The 26441-nt window shown below is 42.0% G+C and overlaps 1 protein-coding gene across 1 annotated transcript in view; it reads left to right on the forward strand.

Moving 5' to 3' along the window:
- Positions 1-365: 365 nt before the first annotated feature.
- The window catches only part of LOC105468074 (family with sequence similarity 117 member B), a 139811-nt gene continuing 113735 nt past the window's right edge, over positions 366-26441 (forward strand). Inside the window, exon 1 of the mRNA XM_011718033.3 lies at positions 366-1167. Coding sequence (XP_011716335.2) covers positions 576-1167 — 592 coding nt within the window. The 5' untranslated portion in view covers positions 366-575. The remainder of the gene's footprint in view (positions 1168-26441) is intronic.

Consider the following 26441-nt stretch of genomic DNA (forward strand, 5'->3'; position numbering starts at 1 on the left):
CCATCCCTGGGAACTGTTCCGGGTCCGGACATTTCCTTTGGCAACCTTCCAGAGTCTGAGTCCCCAGGGCTCCCCCCTGCGGGAAGGGAAAGGCGCGCGTGGCTAGGCGCGCGCGTACACGGGCACTCACGTGTACACACACACGCGCGCACACTACACATACACACACTGCCCATTTCCTCCGCTCCCTCCCCGCGGGGGGCGGGTCTCTTTCTCTTTAAAGAGCAGACGGTCTCCGCGCACACCCAGGCTCTCAAGGCCTCGGGGGCCCGGGACCCGAGCTGCTCGTAGCCAATGGGAGCGGTAGAGCGGCTCGAGCGCGGCTGACGCTGCACCAATGGGCGATCGTGGGGGGCGGGGGCAGCGGAGGAGACACTATTGTTGATGAGGAGCGGCGGCGGCGGCGGCGGCTGCACCACCTCGTTGCTGCCGGTCCCGGCCCGGTCGCCCCCTGCACCCCGGAGTCCAGCTTCGTCACCCCGCGCGGGGGCCTGCCCTCCGGACTCGAGAATCCTCCCCCTGCAGCCCAACAACAAAACCCCCCGTCTCGCCCAGTCACCGGGGAGGGGGGGACCATGTCCCAGCGGGTGAGGCGCAATGGGTCCCCCACGCCGGCCGGCTCCCTTGGGGGTGGTGCAGTCGCCACGGCCGGGGGACCCGGGAGCCGCTTGCAGCCCATGAGGGCGACGGTTCCGTTCCAGCTGAAGCAGCAGCAGCAACATGGCAGCCCCACGCGGAGCGGCGGCGGCGGCGGCGGCAACAACAACGGTGGCTGCTGTGGTGGCGCCTCAGGCCCCGCAGGCGGCGGCGGCGGCGGCCCGCGCACCGCCTCGCGCAGCACCAGCCCCACGCGCGGCGGCGGGAACGCGGCCGCGCGCACCAGCCCCACGGTGGCCACGCAGACGGGCGCGTCCGCGACGTCCACGCGAGGCACCAGCCCCACGCGCGGCGCCGCGCCTGGAGCTCGCGGGAGCCCCCCACGGCCGCCGCCACCGCCGCCGTTGCTGGGCACTGTGTCGTCGCCCAGCTCGTCGCCCACCCACCTGTGGACCGGCGAGGTGAGCGCGGCCCCACCCCCAGCCCGCGTCCGGCATCGGAGGCGGTCTCCGGAGCAGAGCCGAAGCTCGCCGGAGAAGAGGAGCCCTAGCGCCCCGGTTTGTAAAGCAGGTAAGTGCTGGGGGTCGCGCAGCGAGGGGGAGGCGGCGGCGGGAAGGAGTCCCGGGCGCGCGCTGCAATCGCGCAGGGAATGCAGCGCTGCCGCGGAGCCCGGGTGGCTGGGGGCGGGGCTGGGGGCGGTGTCGGGCGGTGGGGACCGGGCAGTGCGGCCCCGCCTTTCCCGGGCCTACCCTGCGCCCCGCCCGCCCGTCTCATTCATTCCTCTGCCCGCCCCGCGCGGCTCCCTGGCGGCGGAGGTGCAGTGGCTAAACCTTGGGCTTGAGCTGATGAGTGTTAATGATAACCCTGGCGTCCTGGCCGTATTCCTGGAGGAGTCGTTACTGCTTACCCTCCTTTGAGGGTGAGGCTAGGAGTGGTTTATCACTTTGTTTTAGGCACAAGGTTAATGTTGGCATAGCCCGTATCTGCTGCTGCTAAGTATTTCTGTTCACAAAACAGTTTCAGATCTGGGGTGTTGAATGCATTAGCAGTGGCAGATTTGGATCACTGAACAGACGAGGCTGAGACCCGTGTTTTAGCATTTTCCAAGACTGATAAATGGGTAGCAAGAAGTGAGAATTAAGCAAGATTCCTTAGGAAGGTTTATGGGTTTTGTCTGAGGTTCTGGGTGTATTTCTGATTTTGTGTACTGATTCTGTTGTTTGAATGTAGAAAAACAGAATCCAGTGTTTGTCTCCATCTTGTTATTGTTTTAGGGAGCTAACATTCGTTGTTTTTCTGTTTACCTGGAAGCTTTCTTGGGGAAAGTCGTGAATGGAGCTGTGGGTGCCATTGGAGTCATTCATAAAGAGTAACTCAAAAGAAAAATTCAAATTGTGGGAAGTGGAAAGGAATAAAATTTATCATCTTGTTGCCTTGAGAAAATAAATATGTGGTTTTTAATTATGTATTCATTTTTGTCAACATATATCTTTGTCTTTCCCTTACTGGGATAGTTCTGTTAGAATCTTCCAGGCAGAATGGTTGGGAATTTCAGGAAACAAATTCAGATGAAATAGTTTCCGAAATGGAAGGAATAGGATGACTCTTTCTTACTGTTTGTGAAAAGTTTTAGATAATACTTTTTTTAGAGATAATTGCCCTGGAAAATGATTAATAGTGTTTTCTTTTTTTGAGGTAGAATCTCTGTCACCCAGGCTGGAGTACAGTTACGCGATCTTGGCTTACTGCAACCTCTAACTCCCGGGTTCAAACGATTCTGCCTCAGCCTCCTAAGTAGCTGGGGTTACAGGCGACCGCCACCATAACCGGCTAATTTTTAGTAGAGACAGGGTTTCACCATGTTGGCCAGGCTGGTCTCGAACTCCTGACTTCAGGTGATCCGCCCGCCTCGGCTTCTCAAAATGCTGGGATTACAGGCGTGCGCCTCCGCGCGCTGCCCGAATAGTGCTTTCTAATTAGAACTAGAGCACTGTTTTATTTATTTGTATTTATATTTTTATTTATTTTTTGAGACGGAGTCTTGCTCAGCCGCCCAAACTGGAGTGCAGTTATGTGATCTCGGCTCACTGCAACCACTGTCACCCGGGTTCAAGCGATTCTTCTGTCTCAGCCTCCCGAGTACCTGGGATTACAGGCACCCGCCATCATGCCCGGCTAATTTTTGTATTTTAGTAGAGACAGGGTTTCACCATGTTGGCCAGGCTGATTTGGAACTCTTGACCTCAGGTGATCTGCCTGCCTCGGCCTCCCGAAGTGCTAGGATTGCCCGGTCCAGAGCACTATTTTAAATCTTTTGAGAATGCAGAATGCTTTTCTAAAACTGTGATAAAAGTATTAGACTTTACCTCCCCGCTTCATAACCTCTGTCACCTGATGAACTCTTACTATGTGTCAGGTAGTTTTTATGCAAAATCTCATTTAACCTTCTCTATGGCTTTTAGAGAGGTTAAGTAACAAGTTGCAGAGCTGGTATTTATTTGAACTTTGGTCAGTTGTACTCCAAAGACCATGTCTTTATGTTATATCAAGGAAGTGACATCATGATGTATAAGATAGAATGTGGGAAATATATAGCAGGCCAAAATTACATGTACTTAGTTAAGTAAATTTTTTTTTTTTTTTTTTTGAGACGAGGTCTCACTCTGTCATCCAGGCTGGAGTGCAGTGACGTGATCTTGGCTCACCGCAACCCCTACCTCCCGGGTTCAAGCAATGCTCCTGCCTCAGCCTCCCGAGTAGCAGGGATTACAGGCATGTGCTACCATGACTGGCTAATTTTGTATTTTTAGTAGAGACGGGGTTTCTCCATGTTGTTCAGCCTGGTCTTGAACTCCCGACCTCAAGTGATCTGCCGACCTTGGCTTCCCCAAAGTACTGGGATTACAGGCATGAGCCACTGTGCCCGGCCACTAGTTAAGTAACTCTTACAGATATGAACAAAACTGCTTTAGTCCTTCAGCCTTCTGGAGCCAGCATAGTGCATCAGGTGGAAGGGAAGGAGAACTGCTTATAAATGGGCAGTAGAGGTGGCAGAAGGAGGCACAGCCTGTAGTCTAACAGAATCTGGCTCTCTTAACAACTGTTTGACACTCAGAGAAACACCCTGAGGAGAACTGGGTTGAATTAATTATTGGCAACGTGTGGAGGAAGGTACTCTTTTTCTCTGATCTCTAGGAGGGCTCTATTTCCTGGGATGTCAGGCTACTCCCATGCCCTCTCTTCATGGTTTTGAATGCTCCCCTTCCCTAGATCTTCCCTTAGAGTATTTGCTGTAAAATTATCCCCATTTGCTCCCCCACCAAAACTAAACTAAAATAAAATAAATCCAGAAAAATAAAAACTCTTATTTCTCAAAGTGTAGTCTGTGGTTCATCTGTATCAGAATTAGGGTGTGTGGTATAATAAAAAATAACTTGGCCAGGTGCGGTGGCTCACACTTGTAATCCCAGCGCTTTGGGAGGCCGAGGCGGGTGTATCACCTGAGGTCAGGTTTAATACCTGTGTTCCGCCAACTAGAAAAATAAAAACTCTTATTTTTCTAGTGCAGCACTTTCACCAAGGTGTGAGAAATATTGTCTTTTACTAAGTCATACTGTAGTGTGAATGTCTCGTAGTTTCCTTCCCAGGAATTGTTGTTTCACTGTAGTAAATACCCATGCAGAGTAGAACAAAGTGTTTTCAAATTTCAAGTGTTCATAACACACACAAAACTACGATGGAATCGTTTGCTGTTTTTGTATGTCTAAATCTGGAAGGAAAGTCTTTGTAAACTTCAGACTCCCTTTTTCATTAAAGGGAGGCTACCACCAGTTTGCAGCTGTGATGAATGTAAAAATCCCTACTGTAAAGGGTAAGGGTCTACCATATAGTTCTATAAATCTCATAGGACTCAAATTTCAGGGTCCATCTAGATCAGGCTGTTGACTTCTAGGTATCTTATCAGATGAACTGGATGCTCTAACCTTGGTTAGGGATCTAGTGTCTCAGAGTCCCTAAGTCAAAGGTATCAAGATCCCTACCCAGTTGCTTTATTCTTCTGGAGTTAGAGCTAATTGGCTGATGCAGAACTTCCTACTCTTGACTACTATAAAGTAATCCAAGCACCCATCCCTGACAGATATTTTAAACTTCCCACCTTCAGTGACTGTCATCTCTATAGCAAAGCCGTTTGTCATTAGGAACTGAGGTATGTTTAGAAAAGGTATCTAGGCAACAGTGTTAATCAGAAAGTTTATTTTTGTGCTTTCTCTCCTTTTACCCCACTTTGTTTTGTTTATTAAAACATCAAATAGAGTACAAATGGAGAGATGGTATAACGTAGAGGTTAGGAGGATATACTTTGTGTAGACAGGATTTAATACCTGTTTTCTGCCAACTAGAAGCCATGTGATATGGAAAGTTATCTTTCTTATCTGTGAAATGGGTGGTGAAATCTACTTCATATGATAGTAGGGATTAAATAAGGGAAAACTGAAAAACAGCACAGTACCTCAGTATAAAAGTTAACTGTTGTGTATCATACTAGTTTTGCTTCTGATTTTACTGTATTTAACATAAAGTGCCAGTGTAGGTTCAGTTTTCAGGGTTGTATGAAATTTCAAATTGGTAATAACATTGCCTGTGAATATCCAGAATGGTGTTTCTCAAAGTGTAGTCTGTGGTGCATCTGTATCAGAATTACTTAGGGTGTGTGGTATAATAAAAAAAAGTTTGGCCAGGCGCGGTGGCTCATACCTGTAATCCCAGCGTTTTGGGGGGGCTGAGGTGGGTGGATCACCTGACGTCAGGAGTTCGAGACCAGCCTGCCCAATGTGGCGAAACCCCGTCTCTACTAAAATTACAAAAAATTAGACGGACGTGGTGGCAGGCGCCTGTAATCCCAGCTACTGGGGAGGCAGAGGCAGGAGAATCACTTGAACTCAGGAGGCAGAGTTTGCAGCGAGCTGAGATCTTGCCACTGCATTCCAGCATGGGCAACAAGAGCGAAACTCTGTCTCAACAACAACAACAACAACCACAACCACTATATGTATACATATACACCAGGTTGTGTTCTTGCTAGTTTTCCCTTCCTTTGGCTATATTAAGTTGTGTATAAGTTTGGTTGTTTATTGGAATTCGGGAGTGCCAAGGGCAGCAAAAAGAGATAACTTCTTTGGACTAATAGGCAGAATCAAGAAGCAGGGTACCAGAATTTCATATTTGTGTCATCTTTGATGTCTACTTTCTAGTACCTTATGAAATACATCTCTAAGAATTTAGTGTTTCTCTAACATTTGGAGGATTGCTGCTAACATTACACATTCAAGGGAATTTTTTTTTTTTTTTTCTTTTAGAGGCAGGGTCTTTGTCACCCAGGCTGGAGTGCAGTGGCATGATCTCGGCTCACTGCAACCTCTGCCTCCTGGGCTCAGGTGATTCTCCTACCTTAGCTTCCCGAGTAGCTAGGACTACAGGTACATGCCACCATGTCCGGCTTATTTTCTGTAGTTTGGGTAGAGACTGGGTTTTACCATGTTGCCCAGGGTGCTCTCCAACTCCTGAGCTCAAGCTGTCTGCCAGCCTCAGCCCCACAAAGTGCTGGGATTAGAGGCATGAGTCACCCACACCCGACTAAAGGGAATTCTTTTGGTTTGTGATGTCTATATTTTGCAATGAAGATGAGGCAAAGTAGAAACTATAGTTTTATGTCTTGGCTAGTAGAATTTACATTTAATTAAGCTAAATTCTGTAAGCTTTGATTGAACTGCTCTGTTATTAACAGTGTAATACAAAGATGTAAAAAGACACAAGGAATTCCAGAGACTCACAAACTAGCCATATGTAAGACATACATAAGCATATAATATGGTGAGTTCTCCGGACTTAGAGAGTGAATAATTCTACAGGGGATGGGTATAGAAGTTCCCTCAGAGGAGATGAATTTTGAATTGGATTAAAAAGGGAAGAACAGAACTTTGCAGTTGGATCTTAGAGGTGTGAAAATAAGCCTATCATATTCACTTCTTTGTGGCTTGAAATGTAGGGTAATAGGGTGTTGGGATGGGGAGAGCAGGAATAGTAGAAAAAGAAAGGAGAGACGTAAGTTTTCAGAATGGCTTTGAATAGAATATATACGTTAGAAAGTATTCCATGGTTAATAGTATGTACTCTGGAACCAGACTGTCAGGGTTCAGATCCTGGCATTGCCATTTACTTGCCAGCAGTTTAACTTTAGGCAAGTTCACTTTATTTGTAAAAAGGGGATACTAATGGTACTTACCGTAGATAATTGTTTCAAGGAATAAAATCCTTGTAATCTGTGTGTGGGGTGTAGGAATCTCAATATTAGATATTATCTTTTTTTTGAGATGGAGTTTCACTCTCGTTGCCCAGGCTGGAGTGCAATGGCGGATCTCTGCTATTGTAACCTCTGCCTCCCAGTTTCAAGCGATTCTCCTGCCTCAGCGTCCCAGATAGCTGGAATTACAGGCGCGTACCACCACACCCAGCTAATGTTTGTATTTTTAGTAGAGGCAGGGTTTCACTATGTTGGCCAGGCTGGTCTTGAACTCCTGACCTCAAGCTATCCATCCGTCTTGGCCTCCCAAAGTGCTGGGATTACAGGCATGAGCCACCGCGCCTGGCAGATATTTTCTTTTTCTTTTTTTTTTAAGTTGAAGTCTTACTCTGTTGCCTAGGCTGGAGTGCAGTGGCGTGGTCTTGGTTTACTGCAACCTCCGCCTCCCAGGTTCAAGCCATTCTCGTGCCTCAGCCTCCTGAGTAGCTGGACTACAGTGCGTGCCACCACGCCCGACTAATTTTTGCACTTCTTTTTTTTAGTAGAGACGGGGTTCACCGTATTGGACAGGCTGGTCCTGAACTCCTGACCTGGTGATCTGCCCACCTCTGCCTCCAAAGTGGTGGGATTACAAGTGTGAGCCACGGCGCCTGATCAGATATTTTCACATCATTATCTTCCTTCTCATCCAAGGCTTTAGGGATTCACAGTTATTATTACTAGTATTTGTATTCTTAGAATGAAGAGAATATATGTATAAAATAAGATTAGTAGAGCGTGACTTGAGATAGGAAAAACTCACAAAGGCATTGATCACCTGAATTTCGGTGGAATGGCAGTGGGAATGGCAAGAGTAAAAAAGATTGAAAAGACTGATTTGGCAAACTGTTGGATGTAGGGATTGAGAAAGGGGGAGCTGAGGGTGATCATTTGGATGGTGGTTCTAACTGGTAACAGTGAGGAGAACAGATTTGGGAAAAGAAAATGAACTCAGTTGTGGGTGTATTTGGTTTGTGCTCTCAGGAACTTCAGATAATTTTCTAGATCGTGGCAAATAACAGTTTTAAAACTGAGGGATACACTTTGAACTTGAGCGTAAAAATTAGTGCTCTTTCATTGCAGTTCAGTAAACATTCATTTAACATGTACGTCATGCTAGGCATTTACATATGGGCAACACTCGAAATGACTAATCACTAGGGTAGATAAAATGATAGGAAAAATGCTGAAGATAGAACTCTGGGAGAAAACAAGCATTTTTAAGGGTAGAAAGAAAAGCCAGTGAAGAAGCCTGTGAATGTGGTAGGAGGAGAAATGGTAGAATAGTGTTGAGAAAGCGGAAAAGAAAGATTGTGTTTCAAGGAGAGAGAGTAAAGATTTTCAAATGCCATGAAGTAGGCTGAGCCTGGAGAAGAGGCCTTTGAATCTGGCATGTAGATTAGTAATGATCTGTGAGAGAAAGTAGTTTGAGAAGCATGTTGGGGGCACAAATCCAAGGGGAGAATGAGGAAGTAGAGGTAGTGAGTATGATCAAAGGGGAGAATGAGGAAGTAGAGGTAGTGAGTATGAAGTATTTTAATGTCAGTGGACGGAAGGAAAGTGAGAAAACTGGTTGAAGGTTAAGATGATAGATAATTCAGCAGTAGAAGGGAAGGAAGTTGAGAAAGTAAGCGACTTCCATTTCCAAACGACTTGAAGACAAAAATAGCATGTTTGTCTTAATACTATATTTTTAAATTTAAATTTATTTTTCTAAACTACGTGTGAATAATTTAAAATGTCAAATAGCACTAAACTTATCATTGAAGAAAATGTTCCCTTGTCACATCTTTCTCCACTCCCTCTTCCTGCCCCCTAGAAACGACCACTTTCAACTCTTAGAGGTTTCTTTGGCTGTTTACCGACACATTTCTTTTTTTCTTTCTTTCTTTTGAGACAGAGTCTCCGTCCGTCGCCCACGCTGGAGTGCAATGTCAGGATCTTGGCTCACTGCAACCTCTGCCTCCTGGGTTCAGGCAATTCTCATGCCTCAGCCTCCTGAGTAGCTGGGATTGCAGGCGTGCATCACCACACCCTGCTAATTTTTATTTTTAATAGAGACAGGGTTTCGCCATGTTGGCCAGGCTGATCTCGAACTCCTGGCCTCAAGTGATCCACCCACTTTGGCCTCCCAAAGGGCTGGAATTACAGGCGTGAGCCACTGTGCCTGGCCTACACATTTCTATGTAATATGCTATACTACTGCTTCAGGAGCTTTTTTTTTTTTTTTTTTTTTTTTTCAGTGTTATGTATTAGGTAGTGACTTGCTACTACGGAAAATGTACACTTAGTTCTCTAATCACCATCCTACCGAATCCTTCCGTTGCAGGTGTAGCATCTTTTGGTTAAATCAGTATTAATGTTATGACCGTGTAAATATTGATTACAGTAGAACCTTGTGGTATATTACAGTTATATTTTCTTTCTAAATAACTTTTTATTGTCCTTGAGGTTAAAATTGTTTTTTATTTTGATTGCTTCGTTTTCTATGTACCCATCACAAATTTATCCCTAAGAAAGTTTTGATAATGGAAACTTTCCTGTGAATAATTAAAAACATATGAGACAGTTAACTTTCATTTTCCTTGGAGGTATCTCTTTTGGAGTCCCTCATCCTCCTATTCCAAATTAGCTCATTGATCTCTACATCTGTGGCACAGCTATTGGAACCTGGAACTTCCCTGGGAATTCTCTTCATGTCTCTCCTGTTCTGGATGCTCTAATTTCTGAATGTTGTTTTGCTGGAGTGCATTTTCCAATAATTTTTTGAGAGAGGATACATGGGAGGTATGTGTTATATCCAGACCTTGAATATCTTCAGTGATGTCTTTATGCTTGCTGGTTTGACTGGGTGTAGAATTAGAATTGTAGGTTGGAAATAATTTTTCCACTGTATATTGAAAGCATTTCATCTCCTAGCTTTTGGAATTGCCGTTGAGAATTTGGATGCTATTCTGATTCTTAGTCCTTTGTTGGTGATGGTGTGTGTCCTCTATGGAAGGATTACCACCATTCTGAAAAGAGGATTGCCTTGTTGTGAGACGTTTCATTGTTTGTTTTCTGTTCACTGTGCTGGTTACTCTGTGGGCTTTTTCAATCTAGAGACTATTTCTGGGAATTTTCCTTTTATTATTTCTCCTTTCTGTTATCTTTGTTTTCTCTTTTTGGAACCTGTGTTATCTAGTTGTGGCACATCATGGAGCACACCTGTAATTTAACAATTTCTGTCCTAGTTTCCATATCTTTATCTGTTTGCTTTTCTTTTTTATTTTTTATTATTTTTTAAAATTTCAAAATATATTTTCTTTTAAAAAATAGAGACTGAAAAAAAAAAAATAGAGACTGAATCTCACTATATTGCCCAGGCTGGTCTCGAACTCCTGACCTCAAGTGATGCTTTTGCTTTGGCCTCCCAAAGTGCTGGATTACTCACGCCTGGCCTGTTTTTATTTCTATCAGATTTATTTATTTATTTGAGACTGAGTCTCGCTCTGTTGCCCAGGCTGGAGTACCGTGGAGCGATCTCGGCTCACTGCAACCTCCGCCTCCCGGGTTGAAGCGATTCTCCTGCCTCAGCCTCCTGAGTAGCTGGGGCTATAGGCGTGCGCCACCACGCCCAGCTAAATTTTTTGCATTTTTAGTAGAGACAGGGTTTTACCATATTGTCCAGTCTGGTCTTGAACTCCTGACCTAAAGTGATCCACCCGTCTTGGCCTCCCAAAGTGCTGGGATTATAGATGTGAGCCACCGCTCCTAGCCTATCAGATTTATTTTTATCTTGTATTCCTTTAATTGATTTTTACATTTTGGCTGTTATATTTCAGTTCTTCAAGAGCACTTGCCTTGCTGATTGTTCTTTGTCCTGTTAATGCCTTTCTAAAAGTGTTTTTTTTTTTTTTTTTTTGAGACGGAGACTTGCTCTGTTGCCCAGGCTGGAGTGCAGTGGTATATCTTGGCTCACTTCAACCTTGGCCTCCAAGCAATTCTCCCACCTCAGCCTCCTGAGTAGCTGGGACTACGGGGACACACCACTACACCTGGCTAATTTTGGGGGGTTTCACCATGTTCGCCAGGCTGGTCTTGAACTCCCGACCTCAAGTGATCTGCCTGTCTCCACCAACCAGAGTGCTGGGATTATAGGCATGAGTCACTTGGCCTGGCCAGTTTCTATTAATATTTAAGTGAGACATTTAAATGCTGATTAAATATTTTCTGTGTTTAGATCAGGCTGCTAGTCTGGAGCGTGTTACTCTAGAAGGAAAATGCAGGGACTCCCAAAAGTAGGTTTTTGTTCTTCTCTTAGGCCAGTTTCCCCAGGGAAGAGACCTCAGTATCATGCCTAAGGATGTGTGTGGTGTTCTTAAGTCCAGAGCCTGTCTCGTTAATTTCTGTAGAGCAGATTTTCCCAATCTTTTTGTTCTGGAGATCCCTTGGCATAATTTCTGTTTCTCAGGGAACCCAGGCATTTGTGACCAGGAAGTTGAGATATATTGCTCTAGTAACAATTAATGCTCTTTTGAGTATGACTGATTTCTCTAAATCTATTTATTTGACCATCTTATTAGCCTATTCGTTTTGTATGGTTTCCCTCTATCCCCTAAGGATATCATCATTATTGCAAGTGAGTAGTGAAGTAAAGGAAACTTTAGTTTTTTCCTTCTAAAGAAGTTCCTATATGATTTTTTTTAGCTTAAGTGATAACAATAGTTTTATCCCCAGTTTTTAGTATACAAGATGCTAATGAGATATTATGTGATCTAGGGTATGTACAAGAGGCACGCCCCCAGCCACCTTTTAAGACTAAACACGACATTTTAACTAACTTTTTCATGGGGGAAAATGTACAGTTTAGCTTAGCTTACTTTTCTTGAAATTAATCTCTTCCCTTTTCTTAGATTTTTAAAAACTTATAAGGCAACCATATGTTTTGATAAAATAATTTGTATAAGACAAAATGGGATTTATTTTTTCTAAAGGTATATTTAAATGAACTTAGTAAAGTTATTTTTTACAATAGGAAAATTTGTAATGTTTATAGTAAAACTACTAAAACCATTTAAAGCAAGGCAATATGAAAAAAATATAGCTTGAACACTTGGACACAGGAAGGGGAATATCACACACGGGGCCTGTTGTGGGGTGGGGGAGAGGGGAGGGATAGCATTAGGAGATATACCTAATGTAAATGATGAGTTAATGGGTGCAGCACACCAACATAGCACATGTATACATATGTAACAAACCTGCACGTTGTGCACATGTACCCTAGAACATAAAGTATAATAATAAAAAAAAGAGAAAAAATAGCTTGACACAATTTTATGTAAGAGCTTCAAAAATTTCTTTTTCTGTAACATGATCTGTGTCAAATATAGATCTAGCAGAATTATTAATGTGTGACGATTTCTTGGTCTCTATTCTTTTTTTTTTTTTTTTTTTTTTTGAGACGGAGTCTTGCTCTGTCGCCCAGGCTGGAGTGCAGTGGCGCAATCTCGGCTCACTGCAAGCTCCGCCTCCCGGGTTCACGCCATTCTCCGGCCTCAGCCTCCCGAGTAGCTGGGACTACAGGCGCCCGCCACTGCGCCCGGCTAATTTTTTCTATTTTTAGTAGAGACGGGGTTTCACCATGGTCTCGATCTCCTGACCTTGTGATCCACCCGCCCCGGCCTTCCAAAGTGCTAGGATTACAGGCGTGAGCCACCGCGCCCGGCCTCTTGGTCTCTATTCTAGACCTGTACATAAAAAGTGTATTTTCAAAATTGAAAAAAATGAAATTTATTTCTTTCAACAAAACATGTATATATATTTTTTTCTATATAAATACTCAGTTCTGGGTTGAGCATGAAATGAGCACACCCAGATTTCATATTCAACTGAAAGGAAACTTTTCCTTGCTCTTGGTGCTTGTTAAGAAAAAGCTTGTTGATGCATATGAGAATTTGAAAACTACAGCAAAATATTCATCGCTTACATGTGAATGACAAGACTTTATTCTTTCCATAGAAATCTAGAACTTATTTTGGGGCAGATGAGGAAATCTTAGGTGGAGCATAGGATCAGGCTGCAGCTAAGTTATCACCTAAACATCTGCTTCCAAAACAACTTGGTTGAAAACTTGTTTTGGCTCTTGCCTCTTTTCCTGTGTGTTGTCCTAGTGAGTTTGTTTATTTTTATTCCCTCAGTATTATTTAATAGGAAGTATCTGAAATTTTTTTGATTGAGGCTGGCACGTAGCAGTTGAGATGAAATTAGTGCTGGTTTAACCTAAAAGAAATTTACATGACATTTTTCTTCTTCATGAGCTAGTGTAGGCTGCTGTTTGGAGTCTTTGCCCTCAAGGAACTAACTCTGTAATTGTATGGTTTAATTTAGCTACCCAAATGTCTGTCTCTTTCCTCTCCTCTCTCCCCTACCCCATTCTTTCTTGCAGGCAATAATGTGCACATGATAAAAATTATAAATGGTAAGGAGAATACAGTCAACAGTCTTCTTGCTGTTTGTCTCAATTCATTCTTCTCAAGAGAAATCCAGTTAGTCGTTTCTTTGTATAATTCCAGAGCTATTCTCTGTATATTCAAATATATGCATATGTCAGCCAGGCTTGGTGGCTCACGCCTGTAATCCTAGCACTTTGGGAGGCTGAGATGGGTGGATTGCCTGAGCTCAGAAATTTGAGACCAGCCTGGGCAACACGGTGAAACCCCGTCTCTCCTAAAATAAAGAAAAAAATTAGCCGAGTACAGTGGCGTGCGCCTGTAGTCCCAGCTACCTGGGAGGCTGAGGCAGGAGAATTGCTTGAACCTGGGAGGCGGAGGTTGCAGTGATCCAAGATTGCGCCAGTGCACTCCAGCCTGGGTGACAGAGTGAGACTCTGTCTCCCCCCCACCAAAAAAAGAATAAAAAATACATAAATATATGTGTGTCATTGTGCACATAGGTTTATTGTGGACCATGCATTATTTAATCAGGCTTTTCTTTATGAACATTTAGATCATTTCTAGCCTTTTGCTATTAAATGATGCTAGGTTGAATATTCTTGCATATACTTCTTTCACTTATATGTGAATTTATTATATAAAATTTATGAATTTGTAGGACAAATTCTTTTTTTTATTATTATTTTTTAATTTTTTTTGAGATGAAGCCTCGCTCTGTTGCCCAGGCTGGAGTGCAGTGGGGTAATCTTGGCTCACTGCAACCTCCGACTCCTGGGTTCAAGCAATTCTCCTGTCTCAGCCTCCTGAGTAGCTGGGACTACAGGCACACGCCACCCTGCCTGGCTAATTTTCGTATTTTTAGTAGAGACGGGGTTTCACCATGTTGACCAGGCTGGTCTCGAACTCCTGACCTCAGGTGTTCTGCCCGCCTCAGCCTCCCAAAGTGCTGGGATTACAGGTGTGAGCCACTGCGCCTGGCCGACAAATTCTTAGAAATAGAATTTTTTGGGTCAGAAGGTGTGCATTTTTCTTTATGTTGTCAGATAATATTTTGGGAATTAATATCAGTTCATACCTGAATTTCATGAACATTTTTTCCCCATCCTCCTTTGGATTATGTTTTATCATCTCATTTTATCTTACTATTATTTTTTGGAGTCCTTGCCCTCAAGGAGTAAACTCTAATTGTACAGTTTAATCTACCTACCAGAATGTCTCCCTTCCTCTCTCTTTTCTGTCTTCCCTATCTTAACTATTGTTGCCTCTTTTTACTGTGTTCTACAGTGGTTGTGCTAGAGCACTGCTGTCTAGTAGAACTTTGTGAATGGTGGTGTGTTGTCTCATATTTCATATGGTAGACCCTTATGTATAATTCTGTTTCCTCCCACCCATCCTTTGTGATATAATTGTCAAATACTTTGTTATTCGTCAAATATTTTCTCTCTGTTATAAACTTTGTAATGCCTTGTTATTTATTTATTTTTATTATTTTTTGAGATGGAGTCTTGCTCTGTCTCCAAGGCTGGAGTGCAATGGTGCGATCTTGGTGCACTGCAACCTCTGCCTCCCAGGTTCAAGTGATTCTCCCGTCTCAGCCTCTCGAGTAGCTGGGATTACAGGCACGCGCCAACACACCTGGCTAATTTTTGTATTTTTAGTAGAGATGAGGTTTCACCATGTTGGCCAGGCTGGTCTCGAACTCCTGACCTCAAGTGATCCACCCACCTCAGCTTCCCAGAGTGCTGGGATTTACAGGCATGAACCACTATGCTTGGCTTATTTATTTATTTATTTATTTATTGAGATGGAGTTTTGCTCTTGTCACCCAGGCTGGAGTGCAGTGGTGCGATCTCAGCTCACTGGAACCTTTGCCACCTGGGTTCGAGTGATTCTCCCGTCTTTAGCCTCCCAAGTAGCTGGGATTACAGACACCTACCACCACACCCAGCTCATTTGTTTTTTTTTTTTTGGATTTTTAGTAGACACGGGGTTTAATCTTGTTGGCCAGTCTTTTAGAGCAATTAAAAATAGGAAGAAAGTCTTTTATATTTATCCTAATTTCTAGTATTTTTCAGCAGCCTTAATTTCTTTGTTTGAAAATAGGGTGGTTCTAGTTAGTGTGAATGAAAAAGGGTTTATTTGAGAAGGGAAGAATTGATAGGTTTTGTTAACTGATTAGATTTGGTAGATGAAAGAGTGTAATGATAGCTGGGATTTCGAACCTACCTGAGTGGCTGGGATAATAATGTTACCAGTATTAACTTGTTTCATAAATGCTGTTATATTTTTTGTATGCATACAGAGTAGGCCATGGACTTTCGGAGCATAATGCACTAAAATTTTTAACATTTAAAATAAGGAGAAGGCTCATGTATTAGGGTTCTCTAGAGGGACAGAACTAATAGGATAGATGTATATATAAAGGGGAGTTTATTAAGGCGTATTGGCTCATGTGATCACAAGGTAAAGTCCCACAATAAGCAGTCTGCAGTCTGGGGAGCAGGGAAGTCAGTCCGAGTCCCAAAACCTCAAAAGTAGGGAAGCCGACAGTGCAGCCTTCAGTCTGTGGCAAAGGCCTGAGAGCCCCTGGCAATCCTCTGGTATAAATCCAAGAGTCCAAAAGCTGAAGAAACCGGAGTGTGATGTTTAAGGGCAGAAAGCATCCAGCATGGGAGAAAGATGAAGGCTGGAAGACTCAACAAGTCCACTTTTCCAAGATCTCCTGCCTGCTTTATTCTAGCTGCACTGGCAGCTGATTAGATGGTGCCCACCCAGATTGAGGGTGGGTGTGCCTCTCCCAGTCCGCTGACTCAAATGTTAATCTCCTTTGGCAACACCCTCACAAACACACCCAGGAACAATACTTTGCATCCTTCAGTACAGTCAAGTTGACACTTAATATTAACCATCACAGCTCATTATTATTTTTTCTGGATGTTCCCTTCTAATTTACTGTTCTTTTTTTTTTTTTTTTTTTTTTTTTTTTTTTTTTTTTAGATGGAGTCTTGCTCTGTCACCCAGGCTGGAGTACAGTGATGCCATCTCAGCTCACTGTAACCTCTGCCTCCTGGTTCAAGCAATTCTGGTGCCTCAGCCTCCAGAGTAGATGGAATTACAGGGACCTGCCGCCACACCCAGCTAATTTTTGTATTTTTAGTAGAGATGGAGTTTCACCACGTTGTCCAGGCTGGTCTCAAACTCCTGATTGTAGGTGATCTGCCTGTCTCAGCCTCTCAAAGTGCTGGATCACAGGTGTGAGCCACCACTTCAGGCCCTTAATTTACCATTCTTTTTGTTTTGTTTTGTTTTGTTTTTTAAGATGGAGTTTCACTCTTGTTGCCCAGGTTGGAGTGCAATGGCACAATCTTGGCTCACTGCAACTTCCACCTCCTGGATTCAAGCGATTCTCCTGCCTCAGCCTCCTGAGTAGCTGGGATTATAGTTGCCCACCACCTTGCCTGGTTAATTTTTTGTATTTTTAGTAGAGACGGGGTTTCACCATGTTGGCCAGGCTGGTCTCAAACTCCTGACCTCAGGTGATCCGCCCACCTCAGCCTCCCAAAGTGCTGGGAATATAGGTGTGAGCCACCACCCCGGCCTAATTTATCATTTTTAAAAGTTTGAAATTGTTATTTTACATGCCGTTCTACTGGGATATAATGGGCTATATTTAGTAATGTCTGGGAAAACCATTTAATTATATTTTCCCATTGTGCATGTATGTTAGTATTTCTAAAGATAAAGACAAGTTTGGGAGGCTGAGGCGGGCGGATCACCTGAGGTCGGGAGTTTGAGACCAGCCTGATCACCGTGGAGAAACCCTGTTTGCACTACAAATACAAAATTAGCCTGGAGTAGTGATGCACGCCTGTAATCCCAGCTACTCCGGAGGCTGAGGTAAGAGAATTGCTTGAACCCGGGAGGTGGGGTTTGCAGTGAGCTGAGATGGTGCCATTGCACTCCAGCCTGGGCAACAAAAGCGAAACTATCTAAAACAAACAAACAAACAAACAAAAAACAGATAAGAACAAGGGATGTCTGTTTATATTATTTCCTTTTTTTAAAGACAAGGTCTTGCTCTGTTGCCCAGGCTGTAGTGCAGTGACATGATCTTGGCTCACTGCAGCCTCGACCTCTCTAGCTTAAGTGATCCTCCCACCTCAGCCTCCTGAGTAACTGGGACCACAGGTGCATGCCACCTTGCCAGGCTAATTTCTTTATTTTTTTGTAGAGATGGGGTCTCACTATGTTGTCCAGGCTGGCCTCAAACTCATGACTTCAGGCGATCCTCTTTCCTTGGCCTTCCAGTGTTAGGATTACAGGTGTGAGCCACCCTGCCTGGCCTGTTCATATTATATTAGAACCCATGCTCACTTTGTGCAGAGTGGGATGTTGAGAACACATCCTTGACTTTATGGACTTTAGAATTTAAGAAAGAGATAATTCAGATTTTTGCAATATTCAGGGGTTAACATGCAAAGAAGAAAATATGTAGTGTTACTGAAAAGAGTGGTACTTCATGACAAAAGCCTGATATGGCCATATGTGGCTCTATCTTGAGTCAGAATGCTTTGTGTGCTGTCAGGAATTGTTGGGTGATTTGTAGAGTAGAGATCTTCACTTCTATAGAAAGCAGATGCCCTTAGTGCTATCCCTAAGAATTCTTGGAAGGTCTACTCCTGGAAATTAATTTAATGTCATGGGAATGCTCCTGTTCTACTTCAGAGATGTTGTATCTCAATTGCATAAGGAAGATTGAGGACCCACACCTTTGGACATTCTCTCTGTTAAACATTTTTACTTCTAAATCTCAGTAACCTACAGTCCAGGGAGGGAGAACTTCCAAGATTTAAGTGAGACTCAATACAAATTTTGTCAAATGAATAAATGGCTTCCTGTTAAACAAAACAAAACAAAACAAAAAAACAGGCTGGGCATGGTGGCTCATGCCTGTAATCCCAGCACTTTGGGAGGATGAGACTGGAAGATCACTTGAGCTCAGGAGTTTTTGAGACCAGCCTAAGCAACGTAGCAAGACCTCATCTCTACAAAAAAATTAAACAATTAGCTGGGTGAGGTGGCACACACCTGTAGTCCCAGCTGCTTAGGGGGCTGCGGTGGAAGGATCCCTTGAGCCCAGAAGGTCAAGGATGCAGTGAGTCATGATCATGCCACAGCACTCCTGCTTGGGCAACAGAGTAAGACCCTGTCTCAAAAACAGCAACAATAGCAACTAAAGAAACCTCCACAAAAGTGAAGACCCATGCCCCATCCTCTATTCATCTTTTAAGAAGTATTTAATTTTTTGTTTTGTTTTGTTTTAATAGACAGGGTCTCGCTATGTTGCCTAGGCTGGTCTGGAACTCCAGGCCTCAAGCAATCCTCCTGCCTCAGTCTCCAGAATTGCTGGAATTACAGGCATGAACATTTGTGCCTGACATTTGTCTTTTGTGTATTTGTTCTCTAGTTTGGAAGCTTTGGGTATCACTGGATTTTGTCTATCTTGAAAACTATTTTCTTGTCTTATAGTCAATTTTCCTGATAACTGAGAGGTTGAGAAATTCACACATGTTAATTGAACCTTAGAAATCCTCATAATATGTCTATTTGTTTACCCATTTTTCTTCATTTATTTGAATGTATTATATCCTCTTGGCAATTAAAGTGCGGCAAACACCAAAAAAAGATTTTTTTTGCCCTAATCATTTATTACTATGGTGGTTGAAAAGGAATGATTTTCTATCACTAATGAAATATGTCTTCCAGGTTCTTTCATTTCAAGTATGCTGCTATTCAACCTTCTGTGTGCATGTATATAAGCATCTGTCAGGACAGAGGTAGACTCACGATTGCCAAAATTTCCCCAGTGAAATCATCTTGGCCTGGAGGGGGTGCAGGAAGAGAATGAGAGAGAATGTGTGTGTCTGTGTGTGTGTGTGTTGAATACTCTTACTAACATGATTCTGGTTGAAAAGAAAGACAGTAATATTAAGTTTTATAGGACAAATATTTTTTTGATTTACAATATTTACTTTAAGAACACTTACTGAGATATAAAGTATATCCAGAAAAGTCTACCTAAAAAAAAAAAAAAAAAAAATCTCAGTTGCTGGGATTTCAGGCGTGAGCCACCATGCCTGACATTTGTCTTTTGTGTATTTGTTCTCTATCTGTTTGGAGGCTCTGGGTATCACTGGATTTTTGCCTATCCTGAGCACTATTTTCTTGTCTTATAATTAAGCTTTGTTTATGAAGGTTGTACTGCTAGCCCACTATTGAGTAGTTTTCATATCTTCAATACTGGAAATCCTCCCATTGGAAATTTTTTTAATACTGGAAAATTGTATATTTCTAGTAATGATATGTTGATTCATATACACATTGTCTGATACTTTTCTATATCGGTTAATAGTATACACATCTTACTAACTGCATTTCAGGCTGTGTACAGTAAGAGGTAATAGAACAGTTTCCCCTTTGTAATCTTTTTTTTTTTTTTTGCCCATATTGGAGTCAGACTTGCATCATACTGTATTTTTAAGATTTGAAATGTGACAAATTTGTTAATGAGTCTGAACCCTCAAATAGGAGGCACGAATGGCATAATGTGTTGTTATACATAAGGTTGAATACTCTATCAAATTTATAAACTTCTAGTGGGCATTTGTTTCTCTTTTCTTTTTACAAATTACTATAGTAAAAACACCTTTGTAAGTGTCTATTTGGGGCTGGTATGAGTATACATTTATATATATATATATCCTCTTTAGAAAAAATGTCCCCCAAAGCAAAAACGAAAAAAAATGTCCCCAGGATTAAGATTATGTGTTAAGTTTTAAACAATTTAATGCTTTTTCTGGAATAGGTTTGGTGTTAAGAAGGAAAAATTAGTTTTTTGGTTCCTATAGTATTACTTTTTTCAGAATGTCATATAAATGAGTTATAGCATTTTCTAGCTTCATTCACTTAGCATAATGCATTTCAGATTCATTCATGTTATTGCATGTTTCAGTAGTCTGTTTCTTTTTATTGCTGAATAGTGTTCCATTATATGAATGTACCACACTTTGTGCATTATTAGTTGAAGGGTATTGGGGAGTTTGCAGTTTTGGGTGATTATGAATAAAACTGCTATAAACATTTGTATACAGGTTTTTTTGGTGAACCTTGTATTTGTTTTCTTTGTTAAAAACCTAAGATTGGGGTTGCTGGGTCATATAGTAAGTGTATGTTTATAAGACACTCCCATTTTTCCAGTGTCTTTGGCTAATATTTTGTTGAGAATTTTTACATCTATATTCATGAGGTATATTGGTTTGTAGTGTTCTGTTCTTGTAATGCCTTTGCCTGGTTTAGATACTGGGGGAAAGTTGGCTTTATAAAATGAGTTGAGAAGTGTTCCCTTCCTTATCTGTTTTTAGAAGAGGTCGTGTAGCATTGATAGTATCTCTTCCTTGGTTGCCAAAATTTCCCCAGTGAAATCATCTTGGCCTGGAGTGGGTGGCGGGAAGAGAGTGAGAGTCAGAGAGAGAGAAAGAGTGTGTGTGTGTGTTGAAGACTAGTGCGGTAATGAGAAGGTGAGAAAGAGAACAGGGAGTTTGATCTGTAAAGACAGTGAACAATCAATTGAGAGAAATCACTACCTTTGGAATGTTTTTGTTAGAAAGATTTTAACTATAAATTCAGCTTATTTAATAGATACAGGACTATTAGGTTATCTATTTTTTGAGGAATGAATTTTGGTAGATGTGTCTTTCAAAGAATTGGTTTATATGTGGACATGCAGTTGTGGTATTTCATTATTCTTTTTATTGTCTGTGGAGTTCGTAGTGGTAGCATCCTTTCTTTCATTCCTGATTTGAATATTAGTATCTTTTCTCTTTTTTTCTTTGGTCAGAATGGCTAGAGAGGTTTATTATTTTTATAGGTCTTGTCAAAGAACCAGCTTTTAGTTTTATTTACTTTCTTTGTTATTTTTTCATTTCATTCATCTCTGCTCTCGTCTTTATTTTCTTCCTCCTACTTGCTTTTGGTTTAGTTTACTCATTTTCTAGTTTCTCAGATGGAAGCTTAAATTGTTGATTTGAGATCTTCTTTTTCTAATAGAAACGTTTAATGCCATACATTTTTCTCTAAGCAGTTGTTTAGCTGCATGTCACAAAGTTTGATATGTATTTTCATTTTAATTCAGTTCCAGATATTTTCTAGTTGTCCTCGAGGCTTGTTCTTTGACCCACAGATTACTTAGAAGGGTTTTATTCAATTTTTAAATATTTTGGAATTTTTCCAGATAGCTTTCTTGTATTGATTTTAAAATTTGATTTCATATCAGAGAATATACCTTATTTGATTTCATTTCTTCTAAATTTTTTGAGGTTTGTGTCCCAGGATATGATCTACTTTGATAAATGTTTCACATGCCCTTGTGTATTCTGCTGCTGTTGGGTGGAGTGTTCTATAAATGTCACTTAGGTCAGATTGATTGATAGTGGTTTTCAGGTCTTACATATCTTTGCTGATTTTCTATTTGTTTTATCAGTTGCTCAGAGAGGAGTGTTGAATCTCCAAATATAGTGGATTTTTCTATTCTTTCAGTTGTTGCTTCATATATTTTGAAGCTTTAAAAAAAAGTGCATAAACATTTAGAATTGTTATGTATTTTTTGGTGAATTGACCATTTTACTATATAATTTCCCTCTATCCCTGGTAATTTTTCTTGTTCTGAAGTCCACTCTGATTAGAGTTTGCAAGATCTATTTTTTCTATCCTTTCTATAATTCCATCCTTTGTTGTATTTAAAGGGGTGTCTTATAGACAGCATATTGTTGGGTCTTGTGTTTTTATTTTTATTTTATTTATTTATTTTTGAGACACAGTTTCCTCTGGCACCCAGGCTGGAGTGCAGTGGCATGATCTTGGCTCACTGCAACCTCCTTCTCCTGGGTTTAAGCAATTCTTGTGCCTCAGCCTCCCGAGTAGCTGGGACTACAGGGACGTGCCGCCAGGCCCAGCTAATTTTTATATATTAGTAGAGGTGGGGTTTCACCATGTTGACCAGGCTGGTCTCCAACTCCTGACCTCAGGTGATCTGCCCGCCTTGGCCTCCAGAAGTGCTGGGATTACAGGGGTGAGCCACCATGCCCAGTAGATCTTGTGTTTTTTAAATCTGGTCTGATGATCTCTGTATGTTAATTGTTGTGTTGAGACCATTTACATTTAGTGACATTGTGGATATATTTGGATATAGGTGTGCTGTTTTTTTTTTTTTTTTTGGAGACAGGGTCTTGCTCTGTTGCCCATGCTGGAATGCAGTGGCACAATTATGGCTCACCGTAGCCTTGACCTCCCAGGCTCAGGTGATCCTCAAACCTTGGCTTCCTGAGTAGCTGGGATTATAGGTGCATGCCACCTCACCTGGCTAATTAAAAAATTTTTTTTAGAGATGGGTCTCACTGTGTTGCCTAACCTGGTTTTGAACTCCTAGGAAAGTGATCCTCCTGCCTTGGCCTGTCAAAGTACTGGGATTATAGGTGTGAGCCACCTCACCTGGCCCCTTCTGCTTTTTGTTCCATAATCTCCCTTTTCCTACCTTTTAGATTGCTTGACTATTGTCTTAGTGATTCATTTAATTCATGTATTTTTTTTGACTCTGTGTGTGTTTTGTTTTGTTTCTGGTGGCTGCTATGGGGATTACAATATACATACCTAACTTTATATTTTACTTAGAGTTAAAACTTTACTGCTTCAGGTGAAATGCAGAAATCACACAATTTATGTTTCTTTAGCCTGTTTACATTACAGTGATTCTATATATTACATTTTTAAACATTGAAAACCACATACTCAACATTATAATTTTTTATTTCAATAGTCATACCTATTTTAATGAATTTAAGGGGAGAAAAATGTTTTATGTACACATATGTTTATTACTTCATTTGCACTTCCTTTATTCCTAAAGTTACAGTTTCCCTTTGGTATCATTTTCCTTCTGCTTGAAGATCTACATTTAGCATTTGTTTTAGAACAGGTCTGCTGATGATGAGTTGTCTCAGCTTTCCTTTACCTAAGAATATCTTTTTTTAAAAAAATTGAGACAGAGTGTCACTCCGTCTTCCAGGCTGCAGTGCAGTGGCGTGATCTTGGCTCACTGTAGCCTCTGCCTCCCGGGTTCAGGTGATCCCCTCGCCTCAGCCTCCCAAGTCCTGGGACTACAGGCATGAGCCACCACACCTGGCTAATTTTATATTTTTAGTAGAGACAGGGTTTCACCATGTTGCCCAGACTGGTCTCGAACTCCTGACCTCAAGTGATCTGCCCGTTTTGGCCTCCCAAAGTGTTGGGACTACAGGTGTGAGCCACTGTGCCTGACCTCAGAATATCTTTACTGCAGGAAATTTTCACTAGGTGTAGAATCCTGGGTTTATTGTTTTACCCTTTTAGCTCTTCAAAAAATGTAGTTTGTTGTCTTCTGTGCTTTCTGATGAGACATCTGTAATCATTGGAATCATTGTTTCTTTGTATGTAATGTGTTGTTTTTCACTGGCTCCTTTAGGAATTTTTTTCTTTTATCTTTGAGTTTTTAGCAGTTTGATTATTTATGGGCATACATTTATCCTGTCCGTGTTCACTTACCTGTTTATGTTTCTCATTAAATTTGGAAAGTTTTGTTTTGTCAAATTTTTTTTTCTGCTCCAGTTTTTTTCTTTTGTTCTTCTGGGACTTCACTGCCATGAACTTTCTGATATTCTCAGATCTTTGAGGCTCTTTCCTTTCTTTTTTTATTTTTATTTTTATTTTTTTGAGATGGAATATCGCCTGTCTCCCAGGCTGGAGTGCAGTGGCGTGTTCTGGCTCACTGCAACCTCTGCCTCCCGGCTTCAAACGATTCTCCTACTTCAGCTTCCCAGGTAGCTGGGATTACAGGCATGTACTGCCACACCCAGCTAATTTTTGTATTTTAAGTAGAGATGGGGTTTTGCCATGTTGGCCAGGCTAGTCTTGAACTCCAGATTTCAGGTGATCCACCTGCCTCGGCCTCCCAAACTGCTGGGATTACAGGTGTGAGCCACCACGCCTGGCCTTTTTTTTTTTTTTTTTTTTTTTTTTTGAGACAGAATCTCGCTTTCTTGCCCAGGCTGGAGTGCAAAGGTGTGGTCTCAGTTCACTGCAACCTCTACCTCCCGGGCTCAAGCGATCCTCCTACCTCAGCCTCCCGAGTAGCTGGCATTACGTGTGCACATTATCCTGCCTGGCTAATTTTTGTATTTGTTTTGTAGAGATGGGTTTCACTATGTTGCCCAGGCTGGTCTCAAAGTCCTGGGCTCAAGCGATCCACCTTGGCCTCCCATAGTGCTGGGATTACAAATGTGAGCCTCCGTGCTTTTTTTTTTTTTTTTTTTTTTTTGAGACACAGTCTTGCGCTGTTGCCTAGGCTGGAGTGCAGTGGCATGATCTTGGCTCACTGCAACCTCTGCCTCCTGAGTTCAAACGATTCTCCTGCCTCAGCCTCCCGAGTAACTGGGATTACAGGCACACGCCACCTTGCCCAGTTATTTATTTATTTATTTATTTTTAGTAGAGACGGGGTTTTACCGTGTTGATCAGGCTGGTCTCAAACTCCTGACCTTGTGATCCAGCCGCCTCAGCCTCCCAAAGTGCTGGGATTACAGGCATGAGCCACTGTGCCTGGCCACCACCATGCTCATTTTTTTCCCCACCTTTTTTCACTCTTGTTCGGATTGGATAATTTATATTAATCTATTTTTAGGCTTACTGTTTATTCTGTCACATTCTGTTATTCAGTCCATTCAGTAATTTTTATTTTAGTTTTTTTTTCTAAAATTCTCATTTGGTTTTTTATAATTTCAATTTCTGTATGAAAATGTTTATCTTTTCATTAATTTCATGTATATTTGTCCTTCATAATTTCATGTATATTTGCTCTTCAGAGAGCATGATTATAATAGCTGCTTTAAAATTTTTGACAATTCCAAAATCTGAGCCATCTTAGGGTTGGTGTCTCCAACTTGTTTGGACATTTTGAATATTTTACTTGAGACTCTGAGTCCTATTAAAGACACCTGGAAATGTTGAGTTTTTTCTTTTAGCAGGCAATCTGCCTGGTTAGATTCATACTCCAGATGTCATCTTACCTTCAGGGGGCTGTGGTTCTAATGTCAATTTACTTTTCACAGTCTTTGCAGTACTATTTGGGTCTGTCTTTTGTGTATGTACCTCCCAAAAGTCAGTCTGGGACCTGAGCAGTGGTTGGTATCTATATCTTAATTTAGGTCTCAAGATCTGTGTTATACTATTTTGGGTCAGTTCATACATGTGCAGCCTTTAGGTGTGCCTGGAACTTCGTACATAGATTTAGGAGGGTTCCTTTTTCAACTCCCTCTTCTCCATGATTTATTTTCACACTGTGTCTCCCAGGAGATCTTGTCCTTATTCTCTGATGACAAAGCCAGGATTTTTAACCTCTCCACACTATCATGAACTTCCCACAACTGGATATGCCTCTAGACCAAGATGGTGACAAAGAGAGGAAGAAATAACCTGGTTTCTCTCTGCACTGTTCCAGCTACAGAGCCTCAGTTCCTCTGGTCAGAGGGAAGGACTCTCTCTCAGTTTTAGGTGCTTTGTGGTCACTGCCGAAGCCTTAGGAGTGCAGTTTTGTGACGAGTACTTGACTTGGGCTAGGGCCAGAAGATTAAAAAAGAGAGAAAAGAACTGGGATTCCACCCATATCCTTCATCCTGCAGGGCCCTCCTACCTAGTCCGTTGGCCACAAAGAAAGTGTTTCTCCTGGACTTTTTCCTGCCCACTCCTACTGTGCAGTTCCAAGATTTGGGATGCCCTTGAATCTAATGCAGGACATATGGGAGGGGGAAAAGCTCAGTGAATCACTTCCCTGTCGGTTCTTCTAGTTTTTGTTTTGTTCCCCAATCTAGCTGCCATTATTTACTTTTTTGAATCCTCAGAGAACTCCATATATGCTGTCCAGGGTTTTTAGTGATAATTGGTGCTAGAGATAGAAAGTGTGCTTAGTTCATGTTAGCCAG

Source organism: Macaca nemestrina, chromosome 11 (genome assembly GCF_043159975.1).
Source record: "Macaca nemestrina isolate mMacNem1 chromosome 11, mMacNem.hap1, whole genome shotgun sequence".
Lineage (NCBI taxonomy): Eukaryota > Metazoa > Chordata > Mammalia > Primates > Cercopithecidae > Macaca > Macaca nemestrina.